At 43.9% G+C, this 19,883-nt stretch overlaps 1 protein-coding gene and 1 long non-coding RNA gene across 6 annotated transcripts; one reads left to right on the top strand and one right to left on the bottom strand.

Annotated features, from left to right (window-relative positions):
• The first annotated feature begins 229 nt into the window (after nt 1-229).
• On the top strand, nt 230-15,258 carry LOC123999394 (TLC domain-containing protein 4-B-like). 5 transcript variants are annotated; one of them, XM_046305158.1, is made up of 7 exons: nt 230-322; nt 3,676-3,838; nt 8,323-8,412; nt 11,039-11,097; nt 11,225-11,319; nt 11,491-11,564; nt 11,665-15,258. In XM_046305158.1, the coding sequence occupies exons 2-7, from the start codon at nt 3,693-3,695 to the stop codon at nt 11,999-12,001; spliced, it is 801 nt and encodes a 266-aa protein (XP_046161114.1). In that variant the 5' UTR covers nt 230-322; nt 3,676-3,692; the 3' UTR covers nt 12,002-15,258. The 5 variants fall into 5 exon arrangements, with proteins under 5 accessions (XP_046161114.1, XP_046161115.1, XP_046161113.1 ...); XM_046305159.1 differs by lacking the exon at nt 230-322 and adding an exon at nt 722-779; XM_046305157.1 differs by lacking the exon at nt 230-322 and adding an exon at nt 786-1,160.
• On the bottom strand, nt 10,034-17,951 carry LOC123999395. Its single transcript, XR_006832447.1, has 3 exons — nt 17,820-17,951; nt 16,558-16,702; nt 10,034-10,302 (listed from the first exon to the last, which is right to left on the bottom strand). It is a non-coding gene; the product is annotated as an uncharacterized LOC123999395 (long non-coding RNA).
• Between the last annotated feature and the right edge of the window lie 1,932 nt (nt 17,952-19,883).

Raw genomic sequence — 19,883 nt, forward strand, 5'->3', positions numbered from 1 at the left:
AGCACTTCACTCTTTGTCCCTGGATCTCTAGCCCAGGGCCTTCTATTTACAAGAAGGCTCTAATCTAGCCTACAATCAATGCCAAATACCTGCGTGTTAACATGGGAAGTGCAAGGAACACAGGATGTTGGTGGCATCTTAATTGGGGAGGAGGAGCTCATGGTAATGGCTGGAGAGGAATGATTGGAATATCAATGGTTTCCAGGTGTTTGATGCCATTCCATTTGCGCCATTCCTGGCATTATTATGAGCCGTCCTCCCCTTAGCAGCCTCCTGTGCTGGGGAAACCAGACAGACAACCTTGACTCAGGAGGATGACTCAGTAAGTGACAGCACAGAGCCATAAAATGACAGAAATAACCACTCCTTTCAAAATAGATTGGATTCATAATATCTCTGTCTGTAAAACCCTTTCAGTTTCCAATTATAATAAGTAAAATACACATGGAAATGTGCTAATATAAAAAATGTAGGCTTGATTTAATTGGCCTATGGCAAGTGTAAAAATATGACCTAACTATTTGCGGTATATTCAATAGCTTGTCAAGCTGCCTGCAGTTCTTCGTGTTTTAGTTGTGGACATCTTACAAATGCAGGTTTCGTCATAGCAACGATGCTAACTAAGCCTTTGCATGTTATTGGTAGTGGTATCAGCTGTTCCGTCTTTGTCATTGAAGAATATAACGCTGTAATGAATGTGGCCTTTGTTTATTGTGGGTGTGGCCAAACCGAGGGGTGTGAGCTAGAGGGTGGGTGGTATCTGCGTGTACGCGTCACAGGTTAGTGCTAGCTGTCAATTGCATAACGGAACGTCTACAACTTTATATTTTAGGCAAAACTTGGAACGCATGGTGGCAGGGAAATTAGCCTGGAATCCGCAATTATCTAGCTACTGTAATAGTTATGCATGAATGCCGCTGCTTTCGTCGTATAGCCTTTTTCACGAGGACTTACACTAGAGAGCTAGCTAGTGGGCTACTGCTAGCTAGCTGACTTGCTAAGTTAGCTACCTAAGAAAGTGAACGAAGACGGCAGCTGAACAGAAGCTATACCAACTTACTCAGACCTATGCGACTGATATCGGGTAGTTATCTAGCTAGCCTTTCACTTATTATTTTGTTCACAACACAGCGATACATTGAGCTAATGCACTGCAATTGGTATGTATTAAACATTTAGCAAGTGACCGCAATACGACCAATGAATACGACCCTGGTTGTGGCAATATAGCACTGCTTTCTAGTCAGTAGCTGTGCTCATAATTCGTGTAGCTAGCTTGGTTAGTCTACTTGTGGCTAAACTGGAAAGTGTGCTACTGGCGACAATGTTGCCGAAAATCGAAGGATTGTACACGTTTCTTGTCGTGCACACGTTTGCTGTGTCACTCGCCGCAGAGAATAAGGGACTGTGCTGACAAGTTACGCATGATGTAGCTATCTGCCTCTGTAAGAAGGAGCACTACACCAGACGGGAGAAGCTGTCCATTTACCAGTTATGATTTAATATCCTCATTATTTTTAACTCTAGGCCAGGGCATGTAATTGTACTCAGTAGCACCATCGTTGGGGAGGATTTTTGTCTGCATCTCAAGATTTACGTTATTAAAGTGTACGGAAATCTCGTCTCTTGTCAGTTGGCCTAGAATGCCAGTCGTAATTTTACAGTCATGTGAGCTGCATTTAGACTAAAATAATATTACATTCATTGTATTTTTGCACATCCTGTCTTGTAAAAACCTCAATGGCATATGCATTGCATGAGAGCGAGAGGGCGTTGTATATTTCCACTGGAACATGGGAACCGCTATTTGTGTTGGTCGATATACCAAAGGGTCATAGTTTGCTGACTACAACATATAGTGCAGGAGGACAAGGTCAAAAGTGGTTGGTGGTTGTCGGGTATGTGCGCCTTTGCCCTCCTAGGCAGTCAGAACCAGCTTGCCATGTGAAGAATGCTAATGAATAATTGAAGCACATGCAGCATATGATCAGCATGCTCTGGAACAATGAGGCTTCTCTCCAACACTGCTATTTTATTGGTCAATGCTATCTGGATAATACTACAAATTCCTGATTGCTTACAGAGTTATGTCTATTCCAGGGAGAGCTGGGGTTATTGTATGGACCACTGCAGTAGCTAAACTATGGGTTTCCTGTGATGGTGTTGATCAGCTTGTCACAATGGCCTGTCCTCACATCCATAGATCTGGAGATTGAAAAATGATTTTGCTCAGAGCACATGAAACTGTGGTTTGTAGTAGCCTATGTTAAACAGTACATGTGTTTGTATCAGACTGAAGTGGCATTAGGCTGTACTGTACCAATGCTCCTTTGTACTATAAATGTGTGTTGATTTTGACACTATAGAACCTGCGTGAACATGGGGTGTTCCCTATTGTCTGGCTGTCGCTCTGGGTCCAGTCCTATTTTCTATTCATTTAGGCCAGGGGTACTAATTTACCCTATGAGGTCCGGAGCCTGCTGGTTTTCTGTGCTACCTGACAATTAATTGTACACACCTGGTGTAACCGGTCTAAATTAGTCCCTGACTAGAGGGGAACAATGAAAAAATGCGGTGGAACTGTCTTCGAGGTCCAGATACATGGTATCATGACATTGGATTTTGAGTATTAGAAACTACTGTACAAGTTTAAAGTGCCAGTTAGGGCAGAGATTAAAGCCTATTGGGCTTAGGTCTAGTGATATTGGAGAAAGGATCAACTTTCCAGTATCACTAGAATCTCCCTGTTGGTGACTAGTCATCGAATCAGTTGCCTTACCCAATTGTAATCGGCAGCACATTGTTTGTACTAGGATAAGCAGTTAGAACCTTAGAGACTATTGTTGTTGCTTCATCCAAGTAGCCAATTTCTCTGGATTTCAGATTCTTGTGGATTTAATGGTCCCAGATGCAGTTTTTGTGGAATGTTAGTATTGTAGTTCCTTGAGTACTCTGAGGGTTGAGGTGAGGACACATGACCAGTCATGGACCTCAGTCAAAGAGCCAGTAGTTTTGAGGACCTTTTGAGTTTACTGAAAATCTGATTCTTCATGAAACACAATCCCTCTTCTGGGAAAACGAGGTCAAGGGAGTGAGTGGCTGTTTCTTAGTACAGTGTAAACAGGGAGCGTGGACTCCAAGCTCTGTTGATACGATGTAATAGTGCTGCAGTTGATCCATGCCTGTCCTCAGGCTACTCAACTAGTCTCCAACGCTGGACACTGCAGGGCAATGACCCCTACACACAGATGCACATACACTGCTAGTTTCTAGACTTAGTCAGTCTTTCTACTTGTGTTTTTGCATCTCTCATCAAAAATGTTCTTCCTCCTCTCAATAGAGTGCGTTCACCAACGGGAACCTCTAGCTCCATCTTTACAATTCTCTTTTCTTTCAATTGTTAGCCACAATTGCACATTTAATCCCCGTGCAAAATATTTGTCCAATAATGAATTATTTTCTCGTTTCTGCTCTTTTACCACATCTCCTTTTCAATGGCTCTCTCCCTTGCCCTCCTGTCCCTCCTTTGCCACCCTGTTTTCCTCCCTTCCATCCTCCACTTCTTCTCTTATTCCTTCTGGCCCCCCTCTACATTCCCCCATGCCAGTCTAGGGATATTGTGTCTTCTGTACAGTAACAGTACATGCCTCTCACCCCGTCTCTCTCCTGGTGTAGTATATTGTAGGTGAGTGATGGAGACGAGAGAGTTGACTGTGGTGGCTGGCAGCTTCGTGGGGTTTCAGCTGCTCTTCTCTGTGGCCAGCCCACTGTTCTCCTCAACCTTCACCCCTGGTTACGGCCGCCTGCCCTCCACCAAGCTCACTGAGTGGAACTCCAGGTACAATATCCTTCCAACAGGCCTCTTAACAGGTTTCACATTATAGACTAGTACTGTACCGACTCTGCTGTAACACACCTCTATCAGACATTAACCAAGGCACACTGATCTGAGGTCAGAAATGATAACTAGTTGAAAGGTAGGCTAACAAGTTAATGATTATGTAGATACTTATTCTCTACATTGCTCTTGTACTGGCTTTGCATTCAAATAGTTTTATTGTGCTGATACTTCAGCTCTAATCAGACAAATTTTAATGATCTATTTACAATATTGTCATTTAGGTTGTCATGTGTACCATGGAAAGTTGAGAAGATGACCCGTCAGGGGCTGGGCTTTGAATTCAAAGACCAGAAATGTGTAATTAGTTTGGGGTTAAGTTCAAAAGTTGCCAATTGGTGTTTGGAATGAGTTACTCCATGTACTGAATGGTATCTCTTCTCTGGTATCAGTTTGTCTTGAGCTGGTGGGCGGTACTCACTATTACCACTGTTCCCTCAAAAAAATGTTGGCACTGAGCAAATTTCAGGTTTACTGAGTGGTAACTTGAACATTGTGAAAATTCTGTGCATCCTCCAGCTCATTTCTGTGAACACTGAGGCTGTACCCACTTTAAGTTAAAGTTTTAACAATGGCCAAGTAGTCTACTGTGGCTATTTGATTGTAATGTAGAGCTACCAGAGTGGACACCATCAAAAGCCCACATTCCATGAGACTTTTGGAAAAAAAAACTTGCAGGGCTTGACATTAACCTGTTAATCCACTTGTCCTTTGGACAAGGAGATTACTGAAAATGTTGTGGTGTTTGACGCAAGAAACCATTTGACAAAATAAAATGCTTTTCCATATCATTATGACAGAAAATCTGACAAATGATGTTACCCTCTGTCTATTGGCTAATTAACTCATTCAAGCCTGTCTCAAAATACAACACTGTCCCTTTAAGACAAAAAAAAGCTCTTAACCTGACTCTCTTTTCAAAGATGTCTAGAAATGTACACGTTATGTGCTGTTATAGGAAGCAATCACTCCCCCATTACTGACTATAAATTCTCTATAACTAGGCTAATAACTAATTAACTAGCAAAGGATATGAACAAAATGTGCACACGTCGCTACATGCAGCTCTCGCTTTGATCTCAAAACAAGCGCATCTACTCACGAACACTCATGCTGTAAACACAGTCCAATGCAATGTATTTACTTTGAAATGGTCTATTTGCATATAGGCCTACAGCAGCTCTGATTGTTTATGCCGCACCGGTATTTGTAGAGTACGGGCTGAGTAGTGCGTGTCAATGTAATAAAATCCTACTCCGATGTGTTCTGCCTACAACAAAATCTCTTGCATAGTTTGTTTTGGTATGTTGCATTGACAGTGGCTAATGTTGATTTGATCACAATTGCACAGTAAAGGGAAACTTTGATCATGTTAACAGGGAAAACTAGAACAGTAGTCACCAACATTTTCCGAGTCAGGATCATGGGGTGGCAGGGTAGCCTAGTAGTTAGAGCGTTGGACTAGTAACCGGAAGGTTGCAAGTTCAAACCCCCGAGCTGACAAGGTACAAATCTGTCGTTCTGCCCCTGAACAGGTAGTTAAGCCACTGTTCCTAGGCCGTCATTGAAAATAAGAATTTGTTATTAACTGACTTGCCTGGTTAAATAAAGGTCAAATAAAATAAAAAATCACATTCTGAGTCAAAATGCAAGCCGAGATCTACTGCTCAGATTTTATTTTTTTACATGTTTTAAAAAACGTAATCCAATGTCAAGATCACTTTCTGAGTCTAAATGAAAGCTGAGAATTACCACTCCATTTAAAAAAATAAAAAAACATTACAAAACAAACTTGTGGCCCATGCTACATTGACCAATTAAAAACAGTACTGTAGCACTGAGGTTTGTGCAGTAAGCTATAGGCACATATTGGCTTTGCTTGAATTGCCCATGTGTTGTTGTTTGGGCCATTTAAAAATATATATATATTTCAAAATGTGAGGAAGGCTATATGATCAGACCGGTAATAGATCATTGTTGCATTACTTGTGAGGCACAGCTGAGTGAGCATACATTTAAATAATTTGTCTTTTATTTTACTGGGCTGATGGTGCCCACATCTAATGGTCAGTCTCAGTGGAGGGAGAGAACAGCAGACTGAGGGTCCACCTCTCAACATCCCTCCGCTCTCCCTTTCCTCCACTGACACTGACCAAAAAGAGACACCGTCTTCCAGCTGATGGCAACTCGAGTCTCACTGTTATTTCTGCCTCATGCACAAATTCATGTTGTTACTCCTATGAACAGAGAAAGTGAACTATTAAAAAACCAAGACTCTAATAATAACAGCAATGCAAGCCTATAGATACACTTTCCTACTCATTCATTACTGCTGCAGTGCTTGTTGTAGCGCTGAGTGGAAATGGGAAGAACATGTGTTTTATGGCTTATAAGTGTTGAATACAAAGTGTTGACAGTGCTGAGTAAGAACTTTAATGTGATCTCAATCATAGAACAGCAGCTCTTTGATATATTTGTTGACAGTCTCTCTAGTCATGGGTTTTAAACATTTTGAAATCTCACAGTATCAATTTTGCTATAGCTTTCTTTTATGCCTGCTACATTACTGCCAACACAGTATTCTGAGCCATCCGATTGGCTAGCGATGGGCCTATAATGCACTTGATTTGCTCTCCGGCCCTGTCGGGAAGGCAGTTTGTACTTTCAGCCACATGAAATGGTTCAAAATGGCAACAGTTCACCTACTTGGCACACAGGCAGCTGAATCGGGTGCACATACCACCAACAGCCCGAGACAAATAAAATAGGAACACAAGGCTTTATTGTTTTTACAGAAAGGTTCGTCGACTAGGAATGCCTTGGAGATCGACCAGTGGATCGCATTTCACCTGTTGGTGACCACTGCTCTAGAAAGTTGTGAAGTTCAGTCTCGTGCTTCCCCCTGTGGGTTGATATTTCTTCTGCGCGGCAGTCCTGGGGGTGGAGCTGCGCGGCAGTCCTGGGGGTGGAGCTGCGCGGCAGTCCTGGGGGTGGAGCTGCGCGGCAGTCCTGGGGGTGGAGCTGCGCGGCAGTCCTGGGGGTGGAGCTGCGCGGCAGTCCTGGGGGTGGAGCTGCGCGGCAGTCCTGGGGGTGGAGCTGCGCGGCAGTCCTGGGGGTGGAGCTGCGCGGCAGTCCTGGGGGTGGAGCTGCGCGGCAGTCCTGGGGGTGGAGCTGCGGCAGTCCTGGGGGTGGAGCTGGGGTCCTGGGGGTGGAGCTGCGCGGCAGTCCTGGGGGTGGAGCTGCGCGGCAGTCCTGGGGGTGGAGCTGCGCGGCAGTCCTGGGGGTGGAGCTGCGCGGCAGTCCTGGGGGTGGAGCTGCGCGGCAGTCCTGGGGGTGGAGCTGCGCGGCAGTCCTGGGGGTGGAGCTGCGCGGCAGTCCTGGGGGTGGAGCTGCGCGGCAGTCCTGGGCCTCAGTTCATACAGGGGTCATGCACACTAAACACTGCTACAGGATGTGTACCATGGCATAACAAGCCAAAGGTGACGCACTGATAGTGGTTGAAGTTTGATTCAAAGTTACCCTTCATTGCATAACGGTTCCCAGTGTGTCAGTGTGTTATTTATTCAAGCTTTGCTTGTAAAGGGACACAGAGAATATCTACAGAAAGATGCACAGCAGAGATGTAACCCTGAGGTGTATATACTGTACTCGATACCATCTACTGTATGCTGCTCTGTACCATCACTCATTCATATATCCTTATGTACATATTCCTTATCCCCTTACACTGTGTATAAGACAGTAGTTTTGGAATTGTTAGTTAGATTACTTGTTGGTTATCACTGCATTGTCGGAACTAGAAGCACAAGCATTTCGCTACACTCGCATTAACATCTGCTAACCATGTGTATGTGACAAATAAATAACATTTGATTTGATTTTGATTTGAAGGAACACCTCACTAGCTAGAGTGAGGGAGGGGCTAGAGGGAGAGCAAATGCACTTGCCCCTTCTGCTTCATAAGAGACTGCCTCAAATTCCACTCCAGTTATACTCTCTCAGATAGTCATGTTATAATGGTGACACTAAAAATAACAATGTTTATTGTACAGTGGCTGGTTTGTGGAGCCAGCATTGCTAGGCCTTTGGGACAGCTTGTGTGCTCAGGGTCTGGGGACTGTGTGTGTGGATGAGGGGAGATAAGAGGCGTGGTAGCACTGGAGTTCTCTTCACTAGCCCAGATAAAGAGTCCCAGAGGTCAATGAAACCTGAGTAGTTTTACACACACGATTCTCCTTCAAATTAGTTCCATTGCTAAGGTTCCACACGGCCCCAATGAGGTCTTCATTGTGTTCTCAGTGTTATAAAGGATGTTATTGTTATGTTACTGGAACTGTTTATTAGTATTACTGCTGCCGTGGTGCTAGTCTTGTATCATTCTCTGCCATGGCGCTAACTGTCCCTGTTTCTGTGTGCTTGCCCAGATTGGTGTCCACTGTCCATGCTCTGATCGTGGGCCTCTTCTGTCTCTACATCCTGTGGTTTGATGATGCTGTCAACGCAGACCCAGTCTGGTAAGAAACTGCATTACTGTCTGCTTTCTGTCACTCTAGCAGCCATGGCTACTAGCCTACCCCAAGAGGGTAGGAAGGATGATGCTGCCATTCCCCACTGTCAGAGAGAAATCTCAGTGGAGTCTCCAGAGGTGTAGATGCAGTGGATTTGTCCTTTCATTGTCTTTTCTATGTTCTCTCTCCTACTGCTGACTGTGTGATTACATCATTGTATCCTGAAAGAGAGGAATGGTAATTTCCCCCTATCCCTGCCTCCCTCCCTCTCCCCTCTGTTTCTGTCTTCTACTCTTGTTTCTCTTCCTCTCTTGTTCTGATCAGACAGACCAGAGTCCTGCCAACAAGGCTCCTTTTTCATAGCAAACAGCAGCCCATTCTTCAGCCCCCCCCTCCCCTTCTGGTGACGGTCTCCCCTGACCCCCCCCCAGCAGCACCCTGCGTCTCTGGCTGTCTGATCGATACAGCACTTCCCTCGCTCTCATTGTCTCTGTCGCTGATGGAGCAGAGAAAAGGGGTTGTGAAGGGCCAATGGGGAGGAGTCCTGCCACCCCCCCTTCATCTGCTCTGTGTCCACATGTCTCACATTTAGACTACTTTCTTTTTCCTTCTTTGTTGTTCCTTTACTCTCATAGGGTTTGTTTAATAGGGGTGTAATTGTTGTACCCTCCCAGCCCAAGCCATGTTGTCTTGTTTTTTTCCTTTGTTTTGGTCTTTGTCTGTGTAGTATTGGCACTATCCTTTTGTCTCTTATGTATTTGCTTTCCTCTCTTTTAGTCCCTTACTTTTCCTCTATTTAGACTGGTAGCCATGTTATTTTGCTAGCGCAGTAGCTAGTTCCTCTTATTGCAACACTGAATGGCGTAAGCATTAAATCCTCAGACAATCTGATTGCATTACAGCATCATTTAGACATGCACAGACTGCCATTGTGCTGGGCTTCACAGAACTAACCGCCCATACAACCTGCATTGTGACAGATTTCAGCTTCTCACAACGTCACTCTGGCTACCTGGGTTTTGTCATCGTAATCCAATCAATCCAAATCGCTTTCCAAATCCGCCTACCTCACATCGCCTGATTGGTTTAGCTGAGCTTTAAAAGTGCGACGTGAGCAGAATACAGACTCAATTGGTTTAAAACAATAGTGCTCAGTTGGTTGATCAGAGTTCAGTGATGTAACCCCAGGTGTGGTTTACTGTAACATTAAGATCCCTTTATTGGTCAAATACACACTAAGATCCCTTTATTGGTCAAATACACACTAAGATCCCTTTATTGGTCAAATACACACTAAGATCCCTTTATTGGTCAAATATACACTAAGATCCCTTTATTGGTCAAATACACACTAAGATCCCTTTATTAACCCTCCGGTTGCCAGCTCACTTCCCGACAGATTTTTCCCGGCAGACCCGGGATTTAAACTGGCAACTGTCCGGTTGCTGGCTCTCCTCTAACCGCTAGGCTACCTGCTGCCCTGCCATACCTGGATCAGTCATGGAATCTGAGAACCTTTGAACTGATCTCATCCTGACCCCTCCTGTTGATCTATCTAAGTTCATCTCTTAACTTTAACAGATACACAAGTTTATTTACGAATGTCTTTGATTCTCTATATGCGTAAATAGATGATTAGGCTTATGGGTGGGCTCCAGGATGTACAGTAAACATGCAGTGAAGAAACGATTGGCTGCATATGACATTGATCGTGGCTACATGAGTGGGGGTTCAGAGAGGATGTTGCACTCAGACATACCCTGAACGGGTACGTTGGGGTGAAGGTCAGTAGAGGTGAGGGAGGGCGGTGTCACGTGGCGCCCTCCTCTGATCCAGAGAGCACGTCGTGGTGAGCTGTCACAGAGAGCCATGACCCCGCCCTCAGCAACAGGATACCTGTGATGGAGAGAGGCCAAAATCAGATCCAGTGTCACTTTACTTAGACGGAAACACATTAGGACCACAGTCACTTAGCAGATGCTTTTGTCAAGAGCCTCTTGTGCTACAGTCCACTCACAGGCCTAGGCAGTAAATGTGGCCCATGTGATACAGTGATCTGATAACCATGGCGTTGCCAAAACCTTGTCCGAACAACTGAGTCGTACAATCCACTCCTACAGTCGAGAACAGTGGTACTCACTCTTACAGTATGAATGAATGCAGGCTACTGCTCACATGTACACACATCCTGACACGTATTTGTCCATGAGCACACAATCACACAAGGGTACAGCAGGCAAACGGAAACACTCTGTGTGTGAGCACAACGCATTTGTCAACACAGTGCTATTTAAACTGGACCTTCCCTGGAGACGGGTATCTCAGTAGTAGCAAGACTATGACTCATGACATGGCCATGAGAAGAATGTGCCTATTTGAATGCTAGAGAAAAGATTGTAGGTGAAGTTTTATTTTTTTATTAGCTCTCATTGGAGACCCCTGCAGTAGACTTCACTAATATAGTATGTAGAATGTTTTGTGGACTTCACTAATATAGTATGTAGAATGTTTTGTGGACTTCACTAGATTTCTGTGAAATCGTAAGTAGCTTTTGTTTCTGTTTTACTGCTTTAATCTGTAATGTGGCAACTGTTATTCTGAAAGAACACTTTGTTTTGTTTTTGCTGTACAGGGGGGAGCCTGGACTAGTGAAACTTAATGTGGCCATAACATGTGGTTATTTGCTCTATGGTGAGTCTCTCTCTCTCTCTCCTCATGTTTATCCTCTTGTATAACAATAAGCCATCCACATTTCCCTGTAGACAGTAGATGAAAATAATAAACTGTGTGGTAACTACCCACTTGTTGTTCTGTGTAGACCTTGTGCTTCTGGCCACTAACTGGAGCACAATGGGGGACAGCTTTTTTGTCTGCCACCACTTGGCGGCGCTCTATGCATATGGATATGTCTTGGTGAGTCTGGGGGAAAATCATGAGCACAATGGCTAATATTAGATGGCTCTTTGGGTTTTGGTATTGAAATACTCACCTCTTCTTTCTAAAGATGTGTTGCACATTTAGTCTGTTTTTAGTTTATTTCTGCCCATGTCTATTTGTGGTAATACGTCTTTACGCTCTCTGCAGTCTCGTGGCGTGCTTCCCTATTTCGCCAACTTCCGTCTCATTTCAGAGTTATCCACACCTTTTGTGAACCAAAGGTAAGCTAGCTCCACTTTTACTATATATGAATGAATACTCCTGTTTATCAGCCCCTACCTCTGTCAGTGTTGACGTTATTCCGTTCTGCTCCACGTATAGGTGGTTCTACGAGGTGCTGAAGTACCCTCGCTCGGACCGCTTGGTTGTGGCCAACGGCATGGCCATGGCAGTGGTCTTCTTCATGGTGCGCATCTTCGTCATGCCTCCCTACTGGGCCCGGGTGTTTGCCACCTTCGGAACGGAGGCCTTTGAGCGCTTGGGCACCGGTGCTCAGGTGGCCTGGATCACATCCTGTATCGCCCTGGACATCCTCAACACCATCTGGATGTACAAAATCGCCCGCGGATGCTACAAGGTCATGATGGGCGCCCGTGGCAGGAAGGCCAAAGAGGTCTCCCCACTCAAGCAGAACCATGTGAATAACCACACAGATTAAGAGATACTGGCCGGAGGGGGGGGGTAGACAGACTCTGTGGAAGGGAGACAGGAAGGACTTCAAGGGCTCTTATAGCCCCTGCTAGCTCCAGCCTTGCTATTATCGCCATACCTGGAAATCATGCAGCCGAATGCTGTCAGGTCCTCATCCGATTCAGCCTTGCAGAATGAGACTGGTCCCACACTAGCTTCTGTACCTCAGTGTTTCATCAATGGTATGGTGGTACCCTGGCTGGGTTTGGTTGGAGATGACAGAGTAGCTGTTAAGTACACTCATTATTGTTCACGTTCAACCCAAACTCAGTCATCTGAAGTGCCTGTGATGGACAGGTAGAAAGCAATAAAAGAAACCGTACTCTAGCTCTGTCAGACTCCCTCGGCCATCATCCTTTACCCTTTTAAGTTCCCTGACCCGTCCACCCAGAGGGGAGCCTCCTGCTTTGCCCTCAGAATAAGGACCTCTTAGTGTGCTAGTTTGACAGACCGAGACACCACAATGCCTCTTACTGCATTTGCTGATGGCCTCCTTTTTATGAACACCACCTACATCGCCAGCAGACCGGTCCCCCGCTCACCGCAACAGTTCAGATTGAATCACTACTGGATTTCCCATCCACAGCCTGGATGCACATCCAGGGGAAATGGAGACGGGGATGTGGGGATTGGATGCTACCGCCAACTCTCCGGAATCATGTTTTTCATTGGACGCTTTTGCCTCATCTCGTCCAGGGTCTGGATGTGCTCTGTTTGGGTCTCAGTTATCCCATTTGTTCCTCCTGTTACTCAACATCAAAACCAGGAATTGACATCAATGCGTCTTAACTTCACTACACTATCATAACCCTCTGTCACAGCGGAGTGGTTAAATCCATCCAGTTTGATGCTTCTGTTCTACCTCTCCCCTGCCTTTATAAAGACGTGTCAGTCCCTCCATATGAGAATAATCACAATGAGTTGTTTTCTCCTTCTGTAAAGATGTTTTAGCCTTTGAAAAGATCTCATCCATTATCTCTAGTGGACTGGAAAGGACATTTTCTCTGGAGATTTTCCCAGCCACTGCAGTGTAACACTACTGTTAGACACTAGAACAAGTGTTGTGTTTATCTAAGGTACCTCTGGGGATTTTAACTTCCATTTTTCTCTATTTTCTGTGTTCTATTGAGAACTGAATTTGGAACAAGAGCGGGTTCCTTTAGGGGGGAAACATTCTCCTGTTTTAGGTGCTGTTCTGCCTACAGAGTGGCAGCCATAGGAATGCTGGAAATGTGATGTTCCCAATCGTTTCTTTAGATATTCATGTAAGATCAATTATAAATGACCTATCTGACAAGAACAGCCATACGCTGGCAATGTGGTACTATATGTGTAGCCATGTAAAGTCCTACTGTATTACTCAGTTGGAAATCTTCCTTTCAAATCAAGTTGATTTGATTGATTCAAATCACAGAGCTTGTTAAGGAAACGTTGGATTATGATGATTTATACTCTAGTTTGGATCACTAAACAGGATAAATATGAATTGCATTAATCTATGGGTTCCTCTGCACTTCATTTTAATCAGTGTATTTTATGTTTTTCACCCAGCTGTATTGAGTGCATGTTAAGTGTTTTGTTTTCTGTCCTCCTCCTGTCCCTAAAGCGTTGACGTCGTTTGGGACGGGGGGTCTGAAATGTTAGACTTTTCACTGTGGAATGAAAGCACACTCCCCATGGTGGAGCAATAACCTTTTGAGCCCCTCCATGTACCACCTAGGAGGGTTGTATTGTCGTGCCTTTACGCAAACAGGAAATCTATTGCAGTCCGGTCGAGATTAGCATGACATTTTAATGTAAAACTGCTGTTTGTTTTCCTTTTTTTCTCGCTATTGTAATCTCTTCTCTCTATGGATACTGTCATGTATATATTTTTGTACCCTGCACAATAATGAATCCAGACCAGTATTCTCCAAAGTTGACCCCTCTGAAGGGCCTGCTTGTTTTTCTTCTGAATACGGGAGCGGGCCCCGCTATAAATGTTGTGGTGGTTTTAGTGGCATTAGGAGGAGTGGGAAGTGGCTTAGAGGCTGCTGGTTATGACCAGAATGAAGATGAGATTGGAAATGTAATTATTGTTGTGTAGTTATTCAGCTACTTCAGCTTGGTTGAGAAGCTAGTGAGATTCAGCTCACTCTTTTCACCCAGTCCTCCAATACGTCAAGCTGTGAATAGAGCAACATGTTTATCATTCATCAGTCAAGAAAACAACTGAGTACATGTGTAGCCTGATGATGAGATTACTGGTGCGCCAGTAGGCTGTGGTGCACATTTAAGTCTGCTTCGGATGCTTGTGAGAGAGGCTGTACTTCTGCACAATGTCCAATGTTTGTACAAACTATTAGTTGGATGTGTAGTGTTTGTCACTTGACTTCAGTGTGTCTGTGGTGTGTTGAATTGCAATGTAGACCTCTGGGTGATTTTTAAAATAGTTAACGTTTTGGTTTTTGGAAATTAGGAAGTGACACAGAGGTTTATGTAACATCATGCCCGAGTGTACTTGTATCCGCAAGAAATAACCGTGTGGCCTTCCATCCCTTTTTGGAAGGCTAACATTGTGTATTAAGAGAAGGTACAGAGGGTCTCAGGCCCTGGTGAGAAATGAGGACATGTTGTAGCTCCTGGAAGAACTGGTAGAACCGTTGCATTTATTTCAGCTGCATTTCATCTCTTTTGATCTCTTTTGTAAGGTTGAACTTAGCAGCGTCTCAAGACTTTTAGCCATTTGATACTAAATGTCATGGATTAGCCAGTAAATAACCTTTGACTGAATCAATGAATTCTTGCCCCAGCTTTTTGTGGACTCTCTCTCGGGTAGTCCTGCTTCACCTGTGGAGCAGATCTGTAGACCGCAGCAGTCGCATCCTTTCAGTCACAAGGAGGTGCGGAGATGGAACAAATTAAGTCAAGAAAATAACTAATATTCATGATGGCGATGAAACGAGTGAACATGAACTAATGAGGAAAAAAAGCATAGATCAAATGTTGCCAGTGGATTTTTGGTTGTTTTTTTTATTTCTTATTTTAATGCAATGGCATTTATTGTTTATTTTCTGAATATTTTAATGTGAAAAGAACAATACACGGGCCTTAGGGTCCCTGTCTCAACACCATGTGATTTAGATTGTCTACAATGACCACTACTAATGATGTTGTTGTAGCACTGAAAGTTGAGACTTACTTGAAAGTTTTGCTCTTCAATAAATTTGAAGACAGAAAAAGCAATTGTCTCAATCATTGCTTTTTGGCTTCAGAGTATCAATTCAAACACCATTGACTTTCATGTATTTTGTTTACACTGGTGCACACAAACAGACAATTTTATGAAAATACTGCATGTTGGATGCATCAGTCAGAATGCGTACAGCAGTGTTAGAAGGCTTAGAACTATCCAAGGTTTGTCTGACTCAGTCTAGCTAGTCCATCACATTTTAATTGTCACAAGCTTTGGAAACAACAGGTGTAGACTAACAGTGAAACGCTTACTTATGGCCCCTTCCCAACGATGCAGAATAAAAGTAACACGAGAAATAAATACACAATGAGCAATGATAGTTTGGCTGTATACAGGGGGTAGCAGTACAGTCGATGTGCAGGGGTCCGTGGAAATTTAAGTAGATATGTACATATAGGTAGGGCTACTGAGTGGCGCAGTGGTCTAAGGCACTGCATCTCAGTACTAGAGGTGTCACTGCAGACAACCTGGATAGAATCCAGGCTGTATCACAACCGGGCCGTGATTGGGAGTCCCATAGGGCGGTGCACATCTCCCGTCTGGATTACTGCAACTCGCTGTTGGCTGGGCTCACTGCCTGTGCCATTAAACCCCTACAACTCATCCAGAACGCCGCAGCCCATCTGGTGTTCAACCTTCCCAAGTTCTCTCACGTCACCCCGCTCCTCCGCTCTCTCCACTGGCTTCCAGTTGAAGCTCGCATCCGCTACAAGACCATGGTGCTTGCCTACGGAGCTGTGAGGGGAACGGCACCTCAGTACCTCCAGGCTCTGATTAGGCCCTACACCCAAACAAGGGCACTGCGTTCATCCACCTCTGGCCTGCTCGCCTCCCTACCACTGAGGAAGTACAGTTCCCGCTCAGCCCAGTCAAAACTGTTCGCTGCTCTGGCCCCCCCAATGGTGGAACAAACTCCCTCACGACGCCAGGACAGCGGAGTCAATGACCACCTTCCGGAGACACCTGAAACCCCACCTCTTTAAGGAATACCTAGGATAGGATAAGTAATCCTTCTCACCCCCCCCCCCCCTTTAAGATTTAGATGCACTATTGTAAAGTGACTGTTCCACTGGATGTCATAAGGTGAATGCACCAATTTGTAAGTCGCTCTGGATAAGAGCGTCTGCTAAATGACTTAAATGTAAATGTAATGTAAATGCACAATTGGCCCAGCATCATGCGGGTTTGCCTGTCATTGTAAATAAGAATTTGTTCTTAACTGACTTGCCTCGTTGCATAAAAAAAATAAAAAGGGATAGTGACTAGGCAACAGGATAGATAATAGTTACCTGTGTGAGAGGGTGCCAGCTACCGCTCCTCTTCTGCCCGTTCTACAGGAGTTAGAGAGAAAGAAGCATCTGAACCACTGTTTGGCTCTGATAGAATCCAGCTCTACCGTGTGCGCCGGTCAAGGGGCTGGGTCACAGACTGGGCCTGGAGAGTGTTACCAAACATGGTCACATGAGACTTGAGGAAAATCTCTTCTGCTACACACTCACACACACACACACACACACACACACACACTATGTCACCTACACTAGTACACAACATAAATGCACAGACGTCAGTGCTTGTAATGTAGTCTGACTGAATTTGCAAATCTGTTGGTGCTCCTTGGATCACAAATCTGTCTGTTTACTGTAAGTGGATAGTGTATTTTAAAACACTGATTCAATCATTTAGGTCTATAAGTATTAGTGAAATCTCCTTTTCCATTTTTACATAGCATCTTTACAGCTTTCAGCAGTTCCATTCAGTAATCAAGCTCCCCATGTCTTTAACCAGCACTATTGAGCAGCATATTGTTACATTAAAGTAACACATGCAGTATTGGGATGTTTGAGGAGGTATTTGTGCAGTAAGCTTTCCCAGACTTTTAAAAAACTACTCTGAAATCAACATTCCAGACTTCTGAGAGGCTATAAAAATAACAGATTTTTTTACAAGGTACTTAAAACCCTTGACAATTCAGTGGGGATTTAACATGACTTTTAACCAGTTTATCAAATAGCACTTTGCTATCAGCTACTATACACAAACACTTGGGTATTAATTCACCAAAAAATTGATTAGTCAAGCCCATATTTTGTTTAAACTTTCAGTCCTACTGTACATAGACACCCCAAATGATGATGCTAAGAACCCAGCCTTCTGAATTCTTCTCAGCCTAGGTTGAGGAGGCCTTCTACCCTAAATAGCCAGACAGAGTGGATGAGGGTGTGGAGAGGGGGGAGCTGGAACTTTGGAAATGCCCCTCTACCATCCAGAACAGCGGTTTTCTGTCTCTCGCTGCTTCTCCATGTTTCTCAACAGTTCCAGCTACACACGTGCACATTATTTCTTTGCTTTGTCAAATATTATGACTTGCACAATTTGTCTGCCTCTCTTGGATCTCGTAGCTCTCCCAAAGCCTCAGTCTTCTCATCTCCCTTTGCCTGAGCTCTGTTTGTAGCCTAGGTGTCCTTCCTACCAAGGTGTACCTTCTCTAATGGCTCTTTTCTTGTGTTTCTAATTCAGTTTGAATTTAAAGTTGTAAAGTTATCCAAACCTTTTCATCTCAAGACTCCACGCAACACAGTATTTCCAGCATGTTAGCATTCAAATAAACAGACCATCATAAGAGGTTTCCAATCTGGAGGTGTGGTATGTTCCCTATGCTTCCTCTCACTGTACATGACCCACAACAGACCCACTGCACAGCAAACATGTAACAGTAGTTCATTATCAGTTTGAGGGACTCCACTTTCACATCACATTACATCTGGGCTGCTCCAGCCAGTTACGGCCCTTCCTTCTCCCATCATGCCCAAATAAAGTGTCCAAATTCCTCCCGTGTGCCTCTTCTCTCCTTGAGATGTTTATAAGACCCTTGCTTGGTCCCACACTCAGCTATTCTCTCTCTCTCTGTGCTTGTGCGCTTCTGTATTTCACTGACAGTCTGTTTATGGCCATGTTACACAAGGCTTCACTATAATTTTAGTTTGTCATCACAGTCGCAGCCTCATACCTAAAGTAAGACTTTAAGGTGAGCTTTAACGGGGCAATCAGTTATTACATCCTTTTTTAGACATAAATGAATGTTTCCATTGATTCTTGAAGAATGTAACTTAAATGCCTCATGAGCTTAGTTTTAATGTCTTGCCCCACCATCAGAACGCCAAATATAAGCCTGTTTTACACCATTGTTTGTAAACAACAGCAATGTAAACAAACACTGTATAGCCTCAAAACATGGTTAAAACTATAATGTTGATATCATGGATGGTCAGTCCTTGCATCCATAGGTCTGTATGAATTTGAGAGTGATTACATTTCTACAGCTCCATCTCTCAGCTTTTTACAAAAACAGTGGTTATTGTTTCAACTGCTGATTGGCCCTTGGTTTATGAGTCCTATCTTCACAAACCAGCTCTACCTAAGCTTTGCTTAGTGTACCTTTTTCTGGTCATTGTTTGTTAAAGTGTGTACTCAGATTCACAGTGTTCCTCAAACTCTTTATGACTATGTCCTGTTAATAAACGTCAACTATTGGGTTATAACGTAGTTGTTAACATTGTTAATGGTGCTCAGTAGTTAGATCAGTAGCCCAGTAAGAGTCTAAGCTTCATAACCTCTTGGTTTATACACTACCACTACAGCTAGCCTATCAGGCTGAAACTCATTTATCGTCAAATAATGTGTGACCTTTTCATAACCTCTTGGTTTATACACTACCACTACAGCTAGCCTATCAGGCTGAAACTCATTTATCGTCAAATAATGTGTGACCTTTTCATAACCTCTTGGTTTATACACTACCACTACAGCTAGCCTATCAGGCTGAAACTCATTTATCGTCAAATAATGTGTGACCTTTTCATAACCTCTTGGTTTATACACTACAACTACAGCTAGCCTATCAGGCTGAAACTCATTTATCGTCAAATAATGTGTGACCTTTTCATAACCTCTTGGTTTATACACTACAACTACAGCTAGCCTATCAGGCTGAAACTCATTTATCGTCAAATAATGTGTGACCTTTTCCACACAAATGCAGTGCAATTGCAATCGTCTGAGCTGAGGCATTATGACTCTTCTCAACCCAAATCATTTACTTTTATAATGTTGGCAGGTCTGTAATCTCCTAGAAACAATTATAAAACAGGTATTACACCGCTGGTATACTGGTGGAAATAGTTCATTTGTCTTTGTCGCAGGCAGAGAAAGTCCACCTGACTTCCACTCTTCTTCATTTGAGATGCCCTGCAAGAAACCACATTGGTGTCCCAACGATATGCTCCAACGTGTAATTACACTGTAACTGGAATTAGTCATTAATTGTCCATCCTTGTCTAGGAACCTCCATATTAAAACCACTTGGAATCATGTGAGCTTTGCAGACCGTTTCACTGCTGCTCTACCATACTACTCTTGGCATTTTATCATCAACTTGATTGATTTACAGTAATGCTGCCTGTATTGTTATTGGGTCAGGGTGTTTGAACTCAACTATTCCAGCATTCCCACAACCCTCCACCATAACCCCTTTCCTCATCCTCCATCCCCTCATAGTGCTCTTTCCAGAACCTTCTCTTCATGCCCTGTCTGGTAACGCATTACCACCATGTGT

The sequence above is a fragment of the Oncorhynchus gorbuscha genome, linkage group LG16 (assembly GCF_021184085.1).
Source record: "Oncorhynchus gorbuscha isolate QuinsamMale2020 ecotype Even-year linkage group LG16, OgorEven_v1.0, whole genome shotgun sequence".
Lineage (NCBI taxonomy): Eukaryota > Metazoa > Chordata > Actinopteri > Salmoniformes > Salmonidae > Oncorhynchus > Oncorhynchus gorbuscha.